Raw genomic sequence first — 19484 nt, forward strand, 5'->3', positions numbered from 1 at the left:
GAGAGAGAGAGAGAGACTGAAAACTGGTTGAGATATAGAATCATAGAATCTCAGGAGGTCATCTAGTCCAACCCCCTGCTCAAAGCAGGACCAACACCAACTAAATCATCCCAGCCAGGGCTTTGTCAAGCCTGACCTTAAAAATCTCTAATGTCTTCAGGGTGCTCAGCTCTTAAATACTAACAAACATCATGGAGGGTTTATTTCATTTCCCTTTTCCAAACAGAGGCCCTGATTCTCCTCTCACACTGGTTTTACATCTGCATAACTATTAACTTCAGTAGTTACTCCTGAGTCAGACCAATGTAAAGAAGGCTAGAATCATACCCTGAAAGTACAGATTAGGCTTTGCAGGGGCAGGGGACTAGTGTAAAGAGTAATGTTATTACTCCATAGAAGGAGTATGTACGGTTTGTAACAGGGGAGGGTCCTTTGTTAAACTCACTATCACAGAATTTCCTCCAGTGTGGGCCAATGCAGACAGAAAACATGGCTGTTGTTTCTAGCATTGTGTTAGGAAAAAGGGGTCGTCAATCATGGAACTGTCACTCCCTGAGTGGAACAACACAAAAAACAGCAGAACAGCTACAGGAGGAGTTTAAATTACTGGGCTGCTCTTAGAATGGTGGTAGGTCTTATAGTGTATTAGAAGTATTTTCCTCCCAAAGGCGCTCCAAGCACCTTACAAACTGAAATATAAACCATGCACGAAGATCACTTCCTCCACTGTAAGGCAGTCTCTTCTGGTGAGAAACATACCAGCTGCTTAGCAGCACACAGTAACACCAGCCAGTGCCATCAGTGTGTAGTACTGTACAATACACAGAAGAGGATTTAGTCTCTGCCCTAGGGTTTTATAATCTGAGGACCAGAGTGTGTAAATTACAGAATTGCACTCTCCCAGGAGAAGCTCAAGGAGAAATGGTTCCTCAGGAAAACGGGCAGACATCTCTCAGTTAGGGTGACATGGAAAGAGCTGTGTGCTTTCACAGGGGCTGATATTGTTCTGGCCCTTAATTAGACATACAAAACAGTGTATAGTATAAACAAACACTAGCTGATTAGATGCAGTTGGGCTCATGATGAGCACAGCATCAGAACCTACAGGCTTGTACACATTACCACTTACGTCCAACAGGAGTGTGAATAAGCCATCTCCCCAAGTGACATAAGTTACACTGACCTAAGCACCAGTGTGGGCAGCACTTTTCCCACCGACACAGTTATGGCATCTCACGGAGGCGGTTTTATTATGCTAATGGGAGAGCTCTCTCATGTCGGCATGGAGCATCTTCACCAGGCGCACTACAGCAGCAGAGCTGCACCGCTGTAGGCTTCTAGTGTAGACTAGCCCTAAGCAGAACAGAACAGAATCCAAAATGTTCTTTAAATGTCATTTCCACCTCTTCCTTTGGGGAGTTAATGCTGAAAGGTTTAGTTTGCTTTAAGGAAGTCAAGGTGGTTGTTTGGCACACAAGAGGGAGTCTGTTTCAAGCACAAGGGGCTATAGGAAAGACAGCATGAAGGGAAGAGTGAGAAGAGGATACAAATAGATGTGTGTGGGGGGGAGCTTGTGTTGCATGGAAAGACAAGAAGAAATGACAACAGAAATGCAGATAAAACAAGAGTAGGCCCAAATTTGATGGTAATGGGGGGAAGGAGAGCTCAGTGGTTTGAGCACTGGCCTGCTAAACCCAGGGTTGTGAGTTCAATCTTTGAGGGGGCCACTTAGGGATCTGGGGCAAAATCAATACTTGGTCCTGCTAGTGAAGGCAGGGGGCTGGACTCGATGACCTTTCGGGGTCCCTTCCAGTTCTATGAGATAGGTATATCTCCATATTTTATATATATATAGATAGATAGATATAGATACAGATATAGATAGATAGGATTCAAGCTTCAACTAAATGCAGGAGGCGAATGGAAACACTACAAAGCCACCCAGGGGAAGAAGTGAAGAAGACAGTAGCAAATAGAAACTATAAGGGAAATTTAGTGACTGTTCCCATTCCAGCTGAAGATAATGGGGAATTTTCCATTAGGTTCAAAGGGAGTAGGACTGGGCTTTTAGGTAGGAATATCTGACTTGAACTGAGGCGTGGACAGGAGGGCAAACACCTGTCCTTTATAAAAAGTACTATGGGCTCTATGACTCAGTTTTAGATTTAATCCCCCAAAAATGACCTTTCCAGCAGCACAATGCCCCCTAATACCAGGGGGTGCAGCGCTCTGGTTCAGTATAGACTCGGAGGGAAGGGGCATACCAGCTGAATCATCAACATGGCTTCCTGCAGCCCACAAGTCTTCCTTAGGGAACTCCTATCACAGTGTCAGATACTCCTAGCCTTCCATAGCTTGTGCAATCTGAAAAGACTATAGCACCAAGTGGTAAGGCTGCAGCAGAAATCTGCCACTCCACCAACCCGACAAACTCCAAAACGGCTTTGGAGAGCTCACATCCCCACAATTCTTAAGTGGATTTTGTATATCTGGAGGCAGATACTCAGCTGGTTTAATTGGTCACAAAGCTCCACTGAAGTCAACGGAGATATGACAGTGAATACCTGTCCCCTGATGCAAACATACACAATGCGACTTCCTGACTCGCCCATTTTTGATGCACAGTATTAAGCAGGGATCTCAAACACAAATCACCACGAGGGCTACATGAGGACTAGTACATTGGCCCGAGGGCTGCATCACTGAAACCTTTTCATACAATGATACAAAAGTATAGTAAAAAATGAAGAGTAATATAGTATGCTATTAAAAGTCAATGTATTAAATTTTTTACAACTGTAATGCGAAAAGTCAGTGCTAATTCTGACAGTCATTTCATTTTTGGCCACTTAGCTGGCAGCGTTAATTTGTTAATTGTATGAATTAAAAAAAAATGTCTGTCAGCCTGTGATGGGATGTCCATTCCACACAAGCCCTGAGTGGGTAAATGTGGGCCAGAAAGGGCCAATTAACCTTATATGTTGCACCTGGAAGGAAGCCAGGGATTCATAAAAGCTAATGGAAGCTGAAGCCCAGCAGGGGGAAGACGGGGGCTAGGATGATAAAGCCAGGAAGTGACAGCAGGAAGGAGGCTGCAGGGTGGAGGTCTGCATCCACTCCCTAGAGGGAAAGGGAGTTGGCTAGAGCCAAGGAGGTCAGGAGGAGAGTAAACCCTGTGGTTCTGTTCTGGATTAGGGACTCTTACAAGAGGCCTAAAAGGGTGGAGTACCCACAAGGAGGTGCTCCTGCAGTGAGTGGACCCCTTTACACAGGTCTGCAAATGTACCTTGTAATTTCAGTCCAGCAGTGTTCTTTCTCACTTATGCTTCTTCACCAGTACTATATTCTGCAACTAGAATTTAGGGTCTTGTCTAACTCCCATTGAAATCAGTGGAAAGAATGTCATTGATTTCAGTGGGGATTGGATTAGACTCATAGTCAAAAGTTCTGTTGATGATGCATAAACCAGAATAGCACACAGCTCATGCTCCCGCTCCCTGCCCCTATTCCAACCCCTTCCCCAAATCCCCACCCCAGCACCGCCTCTTCTCTGCCTCCTCCCCTGAGCGTGCCGCATCCCCACTCCTCCCCCACTCCCTCCTGGAAAGTCCTAAGCACTGCCACACAGCTGTTTGGTGGCAGGACGCGCTGGAAGACAGGCGGAGGAACAGGGACATGGTGCACTGTGGGGGGGAAGGGAGGCAGGCGTGAGTCAGTGATATGGCAGGCCGCAGGAAATAGCTCCGCGGGCCGCATGTTTGAGACCCCTTGTATTAAGCCTCTATCTCCTCCATGATTTGCAGGCATATCAGTGGGATTGCCCATGATGGGGGGTGGGGATAAATTGTAAGTCAGGAAGAGGCTGCTGCCACTACAAGATACCATGTATTGTGCATGAATAAAAGTTAACAAAATGTAATCACATTAAAAATGATTATCATGAAGTATACCATGATTGACTGACTAAATAGATGAGAAATGTATCTGAATAAAATAGTTCTAGACTTACTGGAGTGGCAATACATGACGAATTCCTGATTCTGAGAAGACCATCTCTTGCTGTTGGATGACATATATACACTGATTTTTATAACAACATCAATTAGCATAATGGTATCTCCACATATATTACATAATGTTTTCCCTTTGCAAGAGAAAATTACTGCAAGCCTGCAGGTCCAAAGGTGCAAAGATCAAGAAAAGAAAGAAAGGATTGCAAACAGAATCTTTGTCCTTGATTATGTATATCAAAAGTCCCACCCACTGGATTTTATGTAATTTTGAAGGCAGAGGAGCAAAGTTGAAGAAAGTGCAGGCATCGTGCAGTTAAGCTGTGCTCACAGAGGTTTGGTTCTTACGTGGCTGCTGAGCTAATTTTGTGAGGACGGAAAAAGATTAAAAAGAGGACTCTAAGAACTCAAGAAGAATGTTTCTCCAGTTTCAGTCACACACACACACACACACACACACACACACACAGGGAGCTAGACTGTGCAATCCTTAGTTGCATAAGTAGTTCCACTGATTTCACTGGGATTACTTCTGTGCATAAGTGCTCGCCAACATGAAAAAGGAATGCACAATCCAGCATAGGGATAGTAAAACTGGTGGGGTAAACTGGGAAAATTAACAAGATAGGGGAAGAGAGTTACCTGGGAATCAATCAACTAAAATTATCTTTACTTAAATAAATCCCTGATAGATGATAAAAACCACACAGAAAAGAAAATAGTACATCACTGTTCACTACTCTTGGAAGTGTTGGGAATTCAAGCCAATTACCTAATGGCTTTCCAAATCTCCATATCCTTCCAGAGAAATAAACTGCTATGAAAACCTTAGGATTTGCATGAGGATTGTTGTTTATGGCTGAAGGCTTGTCTCCATTAAGGCTTTTTGCAATGCAAACACCAAGCTCCAGTCACCCTCCACACAGTGCAGATGTTCTGCACCAGGGTATACCAGGGCTTGCACCAGTGCAGCTTATTGTGTTCTGAAAAACCCCTAATGTAGAGGAGCTCTAAGTCTACACTAGCCAACTTCATAGACGTAGTTCACCACTGGAGCCAATCCATGAATAATAGCAATAGTGGATGCTAGAGTGTAGACAGGGCACAGGTACTTCTGCCATGGTGTCATCTAGACTACACAGTGGTAAAAACATGCACACCCTGTTTACACTAGACCTTCCAGCACTGCTGGCACTAGTTGGAGATGCACAAGTAGTGAATTATAGCTAAGAAATTTGCTAGGGTAGATAAGGACTATTTGGCTATAAACCCAGATAGTCCTTATCTACCCTAGCAAATTTCTTAGCTGTAATTCACTACTTGTGCATCTCCAACTAGTGCTAGCAGTGCTGGAAGCTCTAGTGTAAACAGGTTTGTGTGTGTTGTATATATATGAATATGTATGTACATTTGTACTGAAATGGATAAGATACACATAATAAAAATAATTAAAAGTAATGTTTGTTGGCACAAAATCATGGATTCACTCACTAGACAGAACTCTTCTCTATAAGCAATCGGTGGGTTTGCCATGAGGGCAGTGGCGCAAGGAAACCAAGGATAAGGCAGAGTGGGTGGGAGAAGGAAGAAGGGGAGGAAGAGCCAGGATTAGTATTGCAAATAAGAAAAACTTATAAAAAAGGATCGGGTCGGAGACATGACAAATGATGTCAGAATCACCATCAAAACAAAGTGAGAGGAAATAAAAAAATAATTAAACTACAGTGAAAGAAAAATGATAGATGTGAAAAGGCACAGAGAGAGAGAAATCAGGTGAAAGAGCCTCTTCACAAGAACACACATGGTGGTGCATAAATCTTCTAATGTAAGACAACAAAAGAAGTCAAATCAAACAATTAACACAAACACCAGCGATAAAAAATACGGATAGGGCAGGGGAAGGTGGAGTGAAGATCTGCTCACAAATCTGTTCTAATGGTGGCTGGTGTGGGTAGAGGTTTGAACAACACTCTAGTGAAATGTTTATGAATAGTAAGAGGTCTGTGTTCAACTAGTCTTTCTGTGACTGCACACACCCAGTGGGAAGTATCCTGGTTGAGTGACTATGCGCGTCTGTGCGTGTGCACGCACACACACAAAAAAGAAAGCGAGGGAGCGAGGAGTGGAGCTTTTCTCTCCAAGGGAGTAGAGCCGTAAGGGCCTCTCCATTTTTCATGGGTCCCTTTCTCCTAGAGGCTGTGCTTTCTTTCTCCCCCTCCCCAATCATTGCCATGGCTGCATTGTGACTGATCTTGAGCCTTTTCTGCTGCTTCATTAGCATCAAAATCGTATCCTTACAATGCATATGCCATGCCTGCCATTCGTAGCCAAAACAACCTCACTCAAGCTGTGACTGGGTCTGCAGGTGACACCTGTGCCCATTTCAAGGGTGCACTTGGAAAACATCCTACCCTTTATGTAATCAGAGTCAATGATTTTTTTTTTTTTTTTAGAGTAATGAAGTTAATGCTTCTCTAAGCACTGGGAAGAACTGGAGATGTAATCCTTATGTTATCTGCAAAGCAGGTGCAGTAACTGAGCAAGGAGAATAGAAACTCTTGAATCACCATAGTCACTGCATCACGAATTTGGTCATAGAAAAGACTGCTCTGTGCCCAGATGATGAGACTAGCTTCTGTCTGTCTGTCTAGTGCTGGATCGACTGTTGTGGTGACTGAAATTTTCTGTTTATCCTTAAAACTGGTACAACGTGTTCGTCTGACATGCAAGCTAACACCCTGCGCAGCTGTGGGCTGCAGATTGCCCACCACTACTCTAAACAACCTTTCTTTGGGCCCACAGCCCTTATGGGGTTAATTTATGCAAAAACCTTCCCACGTCCATAACAAGTCCTAACACCACAGTCCAGACAATACATCAGAATCTGCTCTGGTGCCCCCTGTCCGCCAATACGCCCCTGCTCTCCAGCCTCAGCCTTCTCTGGCCCGCTGGCTCTCAGAGCCAGCGGGCATCTCCCTCTACTGCCCTCAGCCTTCAGCTCTCTCCAGCCTTCTCTGGCTTGGAACAGTCAGCAGGCTAACCCTTCCACTGACTTGCATGCCTTCAGCCCTGTTCAGCCTCCTAGCGCTAGCTTTGGCTCAGGAAGGTCAGCAGGCTAACCCATGCATTGGCTTCCTGCTAATTCCTCCCTCTGTTTTCCCAGAGAGGAGCCGGCCTGTAGAGAGCTTTCTGCTCTCAGCATCTTTCCCCAGAGACCTCCAGGCTCCTGACAACACCAACTTACTGGGCTGGTTAGTCAGCAAGCAATGGGCATGCTCCCTCCCTCATTAGGTCTCTCTCCACCTTAAACTCTCCATGGAGTTTTTTTTTTAAATCACCCAGGTGCTGCCCCACCCTCTTAACTGATCAAACTGGGAACACCTGTTCTGGCACAGGGGAGCTGGACCTGCTCAATTTCTAGGGACCAGCCACCTTGTGACAAGTCTTTAAGGGACTTGTAATTGTTAAGGGGTTTAAGATATCTTACAGAATCAGAGAAACAACAAGGAATACAATCAAACAGATCTTCACTGACTGCAGAAAAGAACTGCACCTTGGAAAAATATTTCCCTTGACTGTGCATGTTGCACTAATGGTGCAGGAACTATCTTGGGAACTATTTCTTTCCTCCAGGCAATATTGTATATAAATATTAATTTATAATGTAGATTCCTTCAAGGATGTTCTGCCTCATGCCTGTAAGCAGTAGAATGTCACAGAAAAAGGATACATTTCTCCAGGGCAGACAAACTGCTTTTCAGGCTGACCTTTCTAAAATCTTTTGGTTTATTTTTCTTAAAGAAATTATATTCTCTTCACTCTCTCTAAAGGGGATAAAGAAACAAAATACAATTTTTATTGCTTAAAGTAGAAGTAGAGCATTTACCTGTAGTGAGGAACTGGGATAACACCTGACAAAATATTTTAACTGAAGTGTGTTTGCTTGAGCAGACTCAAGATGAGACTGAGCTCCTGTAATGAGGAACAAATTCCTGGGTGAGTGTGAAATGTCACTGAGGAACAAAGGCAAAACCTTAAAACAAATGTTTGTTGTAGTAGGCCAAGGAAAAAGGAAGTTACTTCCCCCTTTGTAACTGGAGGTTCTTTGAGATGTGTGGTCCCTATCTGTGTTCCACTGTGGGTATGCATGTGCTCAATTCACCCAGAGCTGGAGAATTCTGAAAGCAGTGTGTGTTGGTACGTGTATGTACCCTTGCTGTCTTCGCACCACCAACCAATGAGATCAAGAGCAGGGTGGACCAACCATCTTTCCAGTTCCTTCCCTACCATGAATCAAAGATCTGAAGCAAAGGGGAAGGAAGCCAGGTAGTGGAATACAGATAGGGACTACACATCTCAAAGAACCTCCAGTTACTAAAGTAAATAACTTCCTCTTCTTTGAGTGCTGGTCCTTATGCGTATTCCACTCTGGGTGACTGAAAAGTAGGTCTCAAGTAGGAGGAGAGTGCAAGGATGAAGACTGCAGGGCTGAACAAGGGACTGCTATTCCATTCAAAAGGAAGTATCAGCAGAGAAGTCCTGCACCAAAGCAGAATGCCTTGCAAATGTGTGGCTGGAACTCCACGTAGCTGCTTTGCAAATGTACTTCTTGAAGCAATGTCATAGCCATCGCTTGTGCTCTCATAGAATGAGCCCTCATCTGATGAGTGGGAGGGAGATTAGACAGCGGATAGCTGAGCAAAATACAGCCCCAGATTCATTTAGAGATTCTTTAAGAGTTCATAGATTCAGACTCATTCACAGACTTTAAGGCCAGAAGGGACCATCATCATCATCTAGTCTGACCTCCTGCACATTGCAAGACACAGAACCTCACCCACTCCCTCCTGTAATGGACTGTGAACTCTTTCTGCTATGGCAATAAACAGTCTAGCAGATTTTCTGATTGTTTTTGTTCTTTGTGGGTAAAAGGCTAAAACCCATCGTACATTGAGGGAATGGAGCCTCCTTTCTTCTGAGGATGTGTGGGGTTTTGGAAAGAACACAGGTAAGTGATTGAGTAGTTCAGGTGAAACAAACTACTTTGGGGGTGAACTTAAGGTGTAGACACAATGAAACCTTGTCTCTATGGTATATGGTGTAAGGATGATGCGCCTTCAGTGCTCCACTCTCATCCACTCTCCTGGCTGAGGTGATGGCCACCAGGAATTCAACCTTCATGGACTGGAGAGATGCCATGTGCTGGGGTGCAGTTCAGACCAGTGAGAGGTTGTGTCATGATTTGTACGATAACCCTGAGTGCCCCAAAATGCTTCTCCTACTTGTGGCTCCTTGCCTGGGACATACACACAGTCAGCAGCCAGTATGCACTTTGTGTTCTGTACACTATATGGCTCTTATTCTAGCACTTTGAATCCAACAGCCTCCTAGCAGTCATCACAGAGACAGTCTTGTCTTCATCACACTTGGTTAATATTAGCAGGTGACCCCAGCACATCCCCAGTCACAAACTTCCCCAGACCTGTGTGCTCTGTTATGTCTAGTCCTCTCCTGCAACATTCAGAGGAATAATAAGATCCATTTGCTCCTTTAAGGAGACAAAACTCACCAGTTTCTCATCCACCAGTCTTCCAGCAAAATGGTGGCTGGCCTCCCTTCTCAGTTGGAATCTCTTCCAATGGCCTAGAAGTGCTAGCTCCTTAATTGATTAGTCTTGTTATAGTTGGTATGGCAACACCCATTTTTTCATATTCTCTGTTATATATATCTTCCTACTGTATTTTCCACTGCATGCATCCAATGAAGTGGGGTTTAGCCCACGAAAGCTTGTGCCCAAATAAATTTGTTAGTCTCTAAGGTGCCACAAGTATTACTCGTTCTTTTTGTCTTCTTGAGTGCAAGAGATAACTTGGGGGTCTCTCCCCTTTCTTTTCTAGTTCAGTGAACTTTAGAGATGGATTCTTCTGAAGCTTACCCCTCAAAGTAAAGTTTATTCAAGCTTAGAGGAAGGCGACATGAGTCTGATGGTGAAGGAGGTGCAATGCTTTTTCCCCCCCCTCCCGCTCATGTTTGCTAAAATGCAAATTGTTTGGTTTCCTGCAATCCTCTCCCTCTGCTGTCTTGAGGTTCTGTTTACTACTTATATGTAAACTGAGGTAAACACACATTTATTTATTTAGGATAGGTCTGTTTAACAACTTTTACCTAGGCAGGGCTATGTGGTTTTGAACAAGTAACATCATTCAGGGGGGAATTCATAACTTTACATATAATGTTGCTACATACATTTCACTATGACATTATTGACCAGTGAGTTATTAGTTTTCAAGTGATACCTCATAATGTTTATTTTGTACAAAAAATATTACAATAATGTATAGGGCGTGAATACCAGGTGCTTTGACTAATAAGACATAGAAAATCTAGTTAATGGTTCTAAGGGAGGATTACTGAGCACAGAAAGAATAAGGTTCAAGTCCCATTGAGGAGTGAGCTTTTTTACTGGAGGAAAGATTTTGATTAGGCCTTTCCAGAATCTGTTAGTCAGTGGGTTAGCAAAGATCAGATAACCCTGTGAAGATGGATGGAACACACTGATTGCTGCCAAGTGGACCCATAAATAACTGATGAACAAACATGTTGTTTTTAGAGGGAAAATATAGTCCAAAATAAAAGGAATATCCCTAGAAACTATGGATACAAGTCTTTGTCATGCCCAGACAGAGAAACACCTCCACTTAGTTAACTAACATCTTCTAGTGGAATCCTTTCTACTGTTGGTAAGGATGCTCTGAACAGCTCCAGAACATGATCATTCTAAGGTCAACACCCATCCAAAAACCACACTCTGAGATGGAGTGGTTGGAATGTTTGATTTTGACCTTCCCCGGGGTCAGGAGATTGGAAAAGGGCTTAATGATGAGTGGTCGTCAAGATGAGTCCACAGAAGGCTTGGGCACGAAAACTGTCCGGGCCAGTTGGGGGTGATGAGGATGACTCCCACTCTGTCCTGACAAATCTGTCATAAGACCCGAGAAAGGAGTGGTAATGGAGGGAAGGCATAGTTAAGATGATCTGACTGTGAAAGAAATAATAGAGTGTCACCCTGAAAATGGCATCCTAGGGCTCCTCTGCAGCAATATATGCTGCATTTTCTGCTTGTCTGCGAGGTGAACAGAATAGGGGTGTCTCCTATAGAGCAAAAATATTGTTCACTACGAAGTCATAGAACTCCCACTTGTCGTCAATAGCAAAATGTCTGCTAAGGGAATCTGCTAGCATGTTCTGGTTCCCTAAAGATAGACTAGCGACAGGGTCATCTGATTGCTGATGCACCAATTCCACAGACTGACTACTTTTGCACACACGGGAATGGGTCTCACTCCTCCTTGTTTGTTGATATAAAATCTAACATGGAGGCCTCTGTAATGATCATCCTGCCCAGTGAGGAGGAAAGGAAGAGAACACCCATGGATACCTGGTGGGGATCCTTCCACCATAGCAGAGATGATGTTACTTTGGTGGGAACAGTTACTATGACATTCATGGACTGCTGATTTGGTGAGTACACTGTTTCAAGCCAGGCTTGCAGGCAATGAAGATGGAGTCTGACAAATGGTGTGCATGAAGCCATATGACCCAGTAGAGAAACACAGATTCTGCAGTGCCTGAGGGTTGCTTATGACTTGGTCAATGAGGACGTTCATCTCCTAGAACCTGTCCATCAGCAAATAAGCTCTTGACATGATTGAGTTTAGGGGTGCTCTACTGCAGTCTAAAGTCTGCTTTGGGGTTTACGCTGACACCAAGGAAAGCAGGAGTTGAAGCATTGTCAAAGTAGACCTGTAGGCTTCTTGATGCATCTTGGCAACAAGAAGCCAGTCATCAAGACAGGGGAAGATGGTGAAGTCATGATGCTTGATATGGTTTGCTATTACAGAGAATACCTTGGTAAAGATCCTGGGAACGGTAGTAAGGCTGAACAGGAGCACTCTGTATTGAAAGTGGTCGGAGCCCGTCATGATTCTGAGATAACATCTCTGAATGGGATGAACATCTATGTGAAAGTATGCGTCCATGTCAAGAGCTGCAAACCACATGTCTTTTTCTAGGGATGTGATTATACATGCCAGTGATACCAAACAAAACTTGAGTTTGCAAATAAAACAGCTGAGATGGCAGAGATCAAGATTGGGTCTCCAGCTGCCCTTCTTCTTGGGTACTAGGAACTACACTGAGTAAAAACCCTTCCCTTGGTACTGAAGAGATACATGCTGTACTGCACCTCGCTGTGAGAAGAATTCTAGTTCTTGTTTGAGACTCGTCTGAAAAGGGGTGGGATAAGGAGTTGTGGAGGATACAGGGAAGTAAACTCAATTGCATAGCCAGAATGGATGATGTTAGCACCCCCTTGTCTGTTACTAAAATTCCAGATGTGAAAAAAAGAGTGCTAGATGACCTTTAAAGTGTATATAGGAATCAGCAAGTGGTGGTATTATTGGTTTACAGTTCTCATGCTCCCATAAAAAATGATGCTTAGTATGGGGCTGGGGCTATGATGCTGCTGATGCCCCAGAAGATGCAGGGAAGTGGGACATTTTAATCCTTTGCTTCTTACAGGGTGGCTCATAAGGTGGCAGAATTGTTGAGCCATCAGCCCAGGCTTGTATGATTGCCTATGGAATTTTCTCTTTGGGGCAGGTATATATATTCCCAGGGAACAGAGGGTGGTCCTGGAGTCCTTCAGGGTGTGTAAAGACTCATCTGGCTTTTGGTTAACAGATGAATTTCATCAAAGGCAGTCCTCCACAGTGTTTTGGACCTCCCCGGGAAACCTTGAAGTGTGAAGCCATGGTTCTGGATGCATTATATTGGTAGTAACCATTGCCCTCAAAGATGTGTCTACTGCTGATTGAAAAGCAGTCTTGGCAACCATCTTGTCCTTTTCCATGAGATCCTGAAATTGAGTTCTGTCCTGATATGGAAGCTTGTCAGTAAAGTCTGAAAATTTGGAATAGTTCAGGAAATCATATTTAGCAATCAGTGCGTGGAAGTTAGCTATCTTGAATGAAATAGAAATAGAAGACCCTTCCTTCCCAACAAGCCGAGATGTCTGCCTTCTTTGTCAGCTGGAGAAGGTCAAGGATGTTGCTGTCTAGAGCGCTGTGGCAGCCTGATCAAATAGTTAGAGCAGAATGGGAAAAAAGAAATTCCGCCCTTTTGGCTGGAACAAAATACTGTAATGTTTTTTCTGCCATCTTAGAGGTAGGGGCACAAGTGACTAGGATATGCCAGACTGCTCTAGCTGGCTCCAGGATGGCTTTGTTAATAGGAAGCACTATTCGGCTGGAACTGAAGACTGAAGATGCCTGGGAGCTTATATTGAGGATCCTGAACTTTCTCAAGAGAAATCTGGAGGGGGTGGGGGAGATCCTCTGACCTGGGTCCACCTGAGGCCTCAACACCTTTTCCACTAGGTGCTTCTTAAGGCAAAGTTCCCGCCCTTCCTGGGTACAACTGGGAACAAATGGCAGATACTGCACCTTGCTGCGATGTGGGCTTCCCTAAGGCAGTATAGGCAAAACTGATGGTTGCCGCTGACCAAGAAGGAGCATGGGCAGGAAGAACAAACTTTGAAGCCCGGAGTCCTAGGCATTGTCTAGCACTTGTAATGAGGTGAGGGGAGAGGGGAGGGGAGATATGTTTTACAGGTAAATGGATAAAGACAACAAAGCTCTGGACACTGGAGGTTGAGAACCTGGCCACGTGGTGGTAAAAAGGAACTGGAGAGGTGGTCATTCTGCCCTGAACTTTATCTCAACTGGAGGCATGAGGAAAGCGAAGACACATGCATGGACCAACGGACACTGCTCTCAAAATTCTTTGGTTTCAGGTGCCTGGCATGCATGTATACCCACAGCTGAATACACATATGGACCAGAACTCGAAGAACCACCACAGGTCTTGGGCTTTCACACATATGGTGTACTTGATCTGCTCAAGAAGGCGCACATCATAGTCAGAATAATACTGTAACTCTGCTAACAAACTTCCACCAGGCTGCCTACTGGTCTTATATATGATATAGTGACAGGACAATGCAAAGAATGTTATTCATGTTACCAAAAATGACCCACAAATGTTGAAAAACAGACTAGATAAAGAGCCGCAGTATTTTATAGCAGAATTCATAGTACTGAAGAGCCCATAGACTGGGTGCACTCCCCAGTAATTGTGAAGAAAAGAGGTTGCTGACTCAGATGCTGCATTGATTCTAAGGAGTTGAACACAAACATTAAAAGGCAACATTTCCACTTGCCCATAAGAAATGAAATGTTTGCTGAGAGAGCAGAAGCCAAATTCTTCAGCAAATCAGATGCATCATCCAGGTTTTGGCAGAATCTCTTGAACGTGGAAAGCGCCAAGATTTGCACTTTCAATACAGTATTTGGCAGATACTGCTTTTTATGTTCAGCACCAAAAGTATTTCACTGCACTGCCTCCCATACGCTAGATGATCTTACAGGAGTGAACATGCACATTAAATGACATAATAGACTGGGGCAGCACTGGTAGTGGACGTCAGGAAGGATTGCAGACTGTACTGGAAATTGCAAGTATAAATAATCTTAAAATGAATAAAGGCAAATGCCACTTTAAAACAACTGGAATCACCTACTTAGGGAAATTTACCACAAAGAAAATAATGCCTGTTGATTCCAAGATTCGAGTGTATCTGGCACAGAGATAGAAAAGAAATTCAGAAACTGCAAGACATGTTGCATTATTATGTCAGTATGTTCATACCTAACTATGCAGCCTGGACAACTCACCCAAGAAAACTCCTTCACAAAGATACAGAATAGGCATGAATATCAGAGTGTGAAAGAGAGTTCAAGGATTTGAACATGTAGTAATATCAGCACCAGTGCAGCAATTCTTTGACCGCAGAAAGAGATCAAGCTCTTCATAGATGCTTCAAAAGAAGGGCAGTGAGCTGTACTGCTACAAAGGCATGGGACTGAATGATTGTTTGTGACATATGCCACAAGAGTTATGATAGCACCAAAGAGAACATATACATACATTGAAAAAGAGCCACTAGGACTTGCATATGGATATACAAAATTTCATGATTTTCTCTGGCCACTGTTTCAAAGCCGACACAGACCATAACGCACTGATTGCTGTACACACACAAAGACTGGAGAAGCACCATCAAGGATACAGCAATTGCCTCTGAAAGTATCAAAATATGACCCCATATTTCTAGCCAGGACATCACCTCATAATTGCAGGTACACTGTTAAGAGAAAGTTCTAAGTTATTTCATGCTCTTAGTTAAGTAAATTATTTAAAGCCTGTTTCAGTCAGCACTGAAATACTACAATGGGGAGAACATGGCAAAGTTTGTGAAGCAGAACTTCAGTACACGGCAACGGTGGATACCAAGAAGCAGGAGAATTGTCAGACAATTCCACCAAAGCAGATTATTATGTGAATGGTAATGGGGAACTGGACTCAGCAGCTTCATAGAGATGGATAATAAGGGGCAAGTATGATGCAGCATTTAAAATATCTGGGGCCACAGGAGTATGCTCAAAGTGATCAATGCTACCGCCATATCATACATCCATATACACTCTGCCATATACAGGTAACCAGAAGCCAATGATAATAGGATGCTGTTTGGCGGATACTGGCTGTGGCCCTGTAGCTCTTGGGCTTGTTGTGTCCTCTGGTGTGATTTCTCCCCTGTGAAGTGTAAGTGTGCTTCTGGCAGTTTTACTTTATGCTCATGCAGTGCCTTTTCAGGATGCTCTTTAGAGAGGGGAGCATAATATGGTGCTTTTCCTTCTGAGCATGCATTATTTCCTTCAGCCACACCCACTTCCATCATGTTGAATGAGAGCTGAGTGCTGCTTGCATGTCATGCTACCCTCACCTCACTGTGTATGAGAGCAGCATAACTACTATCGTGATGTAATCTGTCTCTCTTTTTCATTCACATGTGCAGCATGCAACAGAGGGGGAACCACTAAGCACCCAGTTTTAAACCGTTCTTGTCTTATAGCTTCTTCCAGCCCTTACTGAGACAGTTACCTATTTTCAGAAGGAGAGCATCCTGCCCAGCCCTTCCTTGGCACCCATGTGGGTTCAGGGAGAGGCCATTTAAGATGTCTAGGAAAAACCCTCTAGGAAGGAAAGGCTCAGCCACAATGTCAGTGGGCACGGGGTAGCCAAGTTCTTCCATTACCCCTCGCATCCTCGTTATGAGAGGACTGAGGGCACATGGCCCCAGGGAAACTTCCCCTCCCTGGCAGCAACATCAGAGCATGGCTCCTGCACAGCCATTCCATCAGCAGTTTCAGACCCTATGAGCTGTGTAAGGTGGTTCGGTGGTGGGAAAGTTATGAGAAATAAAGGTAAACAAGGACAGGGTTAGGAAATGGGCAGGCCCAATGGCAATTTCACAGCCCTGAACCAGTGGTGCTTGGACAATTTTTATAGTGCATACCCTCCAAAACTGATCAACAGACTTTCTTTCCTCTTGTACTCACCCCTGCCTCACCCAGAGTGGGTAGAGAGCAGCCTCAGGTTTCCACATGGGCAATCCAAGGCAAGAGGATTACAGAGGGTGGCCACTGGGAGTTGTGGGGATAGTTTATATTTAAATGGAGGGTTTCACTTTTCCAAGCAGTGGGAGTGGAGAGGGGGGCAAATGCCAACAGAACACAGGGGTGCACAGTTTGATAAAGGATTTAAAAGTATTTTTTTAAATGTTTAACTTGCATGGAACCATCAAACTGTGCACATTGTTAGCCTCTGTAACTGCATAATCCCCTCAGCTGGCGTTTCCTAACTTCCGAGTGCTTGACTTTGCAACCTCAATGTTCTTTTAATGTATTTTTTTATATGCAGTCTTTAATTAGCTTGCAAGCTCTCTGAGGCTGGTATTACATCTCCCTAGGTGTTTCTTCAGCTGAACAGCATAATGGGGCCTGATCCTGTCTCGGACCTTTGGGCGCTGCCATATAGAAAGAAATAACAATGATTTCCTTTCCTGGCAGCTGCTTTTTCATCAGTTTGACCAGGCTTTACAAGAAACTCTAGTGACTGTTTTCACAAGCAGCTAGAAAGGATCCTAGTCCGAACCCCTGGCTTCCTTCACACTCACCAAAAAAGGAATTTCCTCATTACTTTAATACTCTACTGGTTTCCTCTTTTTGCTGTCCCCCTCAGTTACCCCCGCTCTTTTCTTCCTGTGCTTCCTCTACATTCCAACACTGCCTATCAATGTTTACCAAAGTCCAGGCACTGAAATGTAGTAGCAGCCCTTCTGCAGTCCTCCACAGCCAGAGCCTTCACCAAATAACATGTAAACAGGAAAGAGGCGCTCCTTGTGTGAGACAACAAAGAGGAATTCATAGAGCACTGGGTGCTGCAAACATTCCACCCACAGGAAAGCAGCAGGCAGGGAGGAATACAGGCCCCCTGGTAACATTCTATAATTTACCCCCATTTTGGAGTCCCTTTCTTCCTCAGTTTATCTGAGTGTGTGCTTTGGGTAGGGGTTAGACGACCACCTACATTTCACAGAAATAAAGAACTGTGAAAAACATAGGTCAAAGCTTGTTTTTAAGGGACCCACAATGTTTAATCCATAGTACAAAGCTCAGCATTTTAATTAGAGGGTCTGATCCTTTTAATAATTATTGCTTGAAAATAGTGCTTTTATTTCATCAACTGCTTGTCACTAGCTCCTGACTGGATATGGATCATAGAATGTTTGAGCACCAAAGAAAGGAACATACAGGGTAATCAACCATCTAGAGTGAGCTTGAGAGAGGAAGAGGTTGAGCGAGGAGTCTGCCAGACAAGAGAGTCCCGTTCCCCTCAAAGACACCAGGCTCCTGGACGTGAAGCTGGGCCAGCTGCCCAGCTGGATCGCAGTGCGGGATTTCACCCCCTCCGGGCTGACGGGGGCTGTGCGAAGAGGTTATGACAGATACTTAAATAAGTACATCAATGTGAAGAAAGGGAGCATCGGTGGTGTTGCTATGGTGCTTTTTGGTTATGTTGTTGTCAGCTACATTTGGAACTATGAGCACTTGAAGCATGATCGTTGGAGGAAGTATCATTGAAACATTAACTTACTGCAGCAATGCAAGTTGCAGACCTGGACGCAGCTGCTGGAACAACTTTCCCTGATGAAGGCATATAAGCCAGTCACACTGAATTCTGTACTGTTATAATTCCAGGCAGATTCTATGACCAATAAAATATGTACTAAAAAAAAAAAAAAAAAAGAGAGTAAAACAGCAACTGTCCCAATGTGAGGCTGGTTAGTACTAGTGATCTGAGCACAACTTTGGTTTTTTTACATGTAAAATTAACTTTTTCATCAGCTACTAATGCCCCATCATTACGTGGGGCAGCTTTCCGAGTCCAGTTTTTGTCTTTCTTTAGAAAACACGTGGAGAGATACTGAAAACAAATGCTAACTGAAGAGTAAACTCTCTGCATCCTTGGAAAAGGGATTTCTGGCAAAAGAATTTACTGCTCTTTAGTTCCAAGCCAGGTGATATTGTCAAAGGAGCCCAGGTAAAACAAGAATGATTTATTTAAATTTATCATCATCCACACAGACATATGAATTAACACCCAAAACTGATAGGCACAGTCCAGGACTGAAACAGTGACTGAAAGGCAGTCCAAGTATAATTATCTATGTTCAGCGTAACAAGCATTGAGGCTCCAGTTCTTCTCTCAGAAATCTAAAGCCCCTTACTAATATCTAATGTAGGATTAAAGCCTTATTTATTATTTTAAAAATACATTAAAAGGCTGGGGGAAAACCCAGTAAAGTGGGTCTTCCATCTCAAAGACGGAATTAATATTTCATTGTTAAAGAGCACAAACATAAAAAGTGAAGAAACCCTTCAAAGTAAATCCCTGCCCCTCTGTATAATATAGACATTCACCCATGTTTGCTACTCCTTAGTGGTTTATTTGAAGGTGATAACCTTGTGGGATCCACACATACCAGATATGGATGGACAATTATAGAATGTTCCCTGCTCTATTCATTGTAGTCCTTCACATACCAAAGATGCTTTAATCATGTGGGGCTCGATCCAACTTTCATTAGTTTCAGTGGGAAGCCCCCCTTTAGAACTGGAATGTGCAGGAGTTGGAGATGGTGATGAAGGAAGAAGAGAATTCTGCAAAGGGGGGGAAGCTTCCCTAGATCTTCAGCTTCATTCTTATATCTAATCAGAAAGCGGTGACCGTTTTATTATTATTGCTAACAGAAGTGTCTAATAAATGCATAAAAGGCTTTTCTCTTATTGGCCAGATGAAACAAATCAGATCCACCCTCTATCATCTGTCCATTTGCTGAGTAATTTCTTCGTCCCTGTCCCTACTGAAGTCAGCAATACAATTTATTTTTATATAGCATCCTTCATAAATAGTAACACAGAACAGCTGAGAAAGGGATGGAGAAACACT

General features: G+C 43.7%; 2 protein-coding genes across 4 annotated transcripts in view; one reads left to right on the forward strand and one right to left on the reverse strand.

The window, feature by feature from the left end:
• MAML3 (mastermind like transcriptional coactivator 3) overlaps positions 1-19484 on the reverse strand; it is a 342237-nt gene that overhangs the window by 109497 nt on the left and 213256 nt on the right. The gene's annotated exons all lie outside the window — the stretch shown is intronic.
• On the forward strand, positions 11828-18262 carry LOC123371152 (ATP synthase subunit f, mitochondrial-like). Its single transcript, XM_045018443.1, has 2 exons — positions 11828-12037; positions 17825-18262. The coding sequence occupies exons 1-2, from the start codon at positions 11828-11830 to the stop codon at positions 18113-18115; spliced, it is 501 nt and encodes a 166-aa protein (XP_044874378.1). The 3' UTR covers positions 18116-18262.

This window comes from Mauremys mutica, chromosome 5 (assembly GCF_020497125.1).
Source record: "Mauremys mutica isolate MM-2020 ecotype Southern chromosome 5, ASM2049712v1, whole genome shotgun sequence".
In the NCBI taxonomy this organism is placed as follows: Eukaryota; Metazoa; Chordata; order Testudines; family Geoemydidae; genus Mauremys; species Mauremys mutica.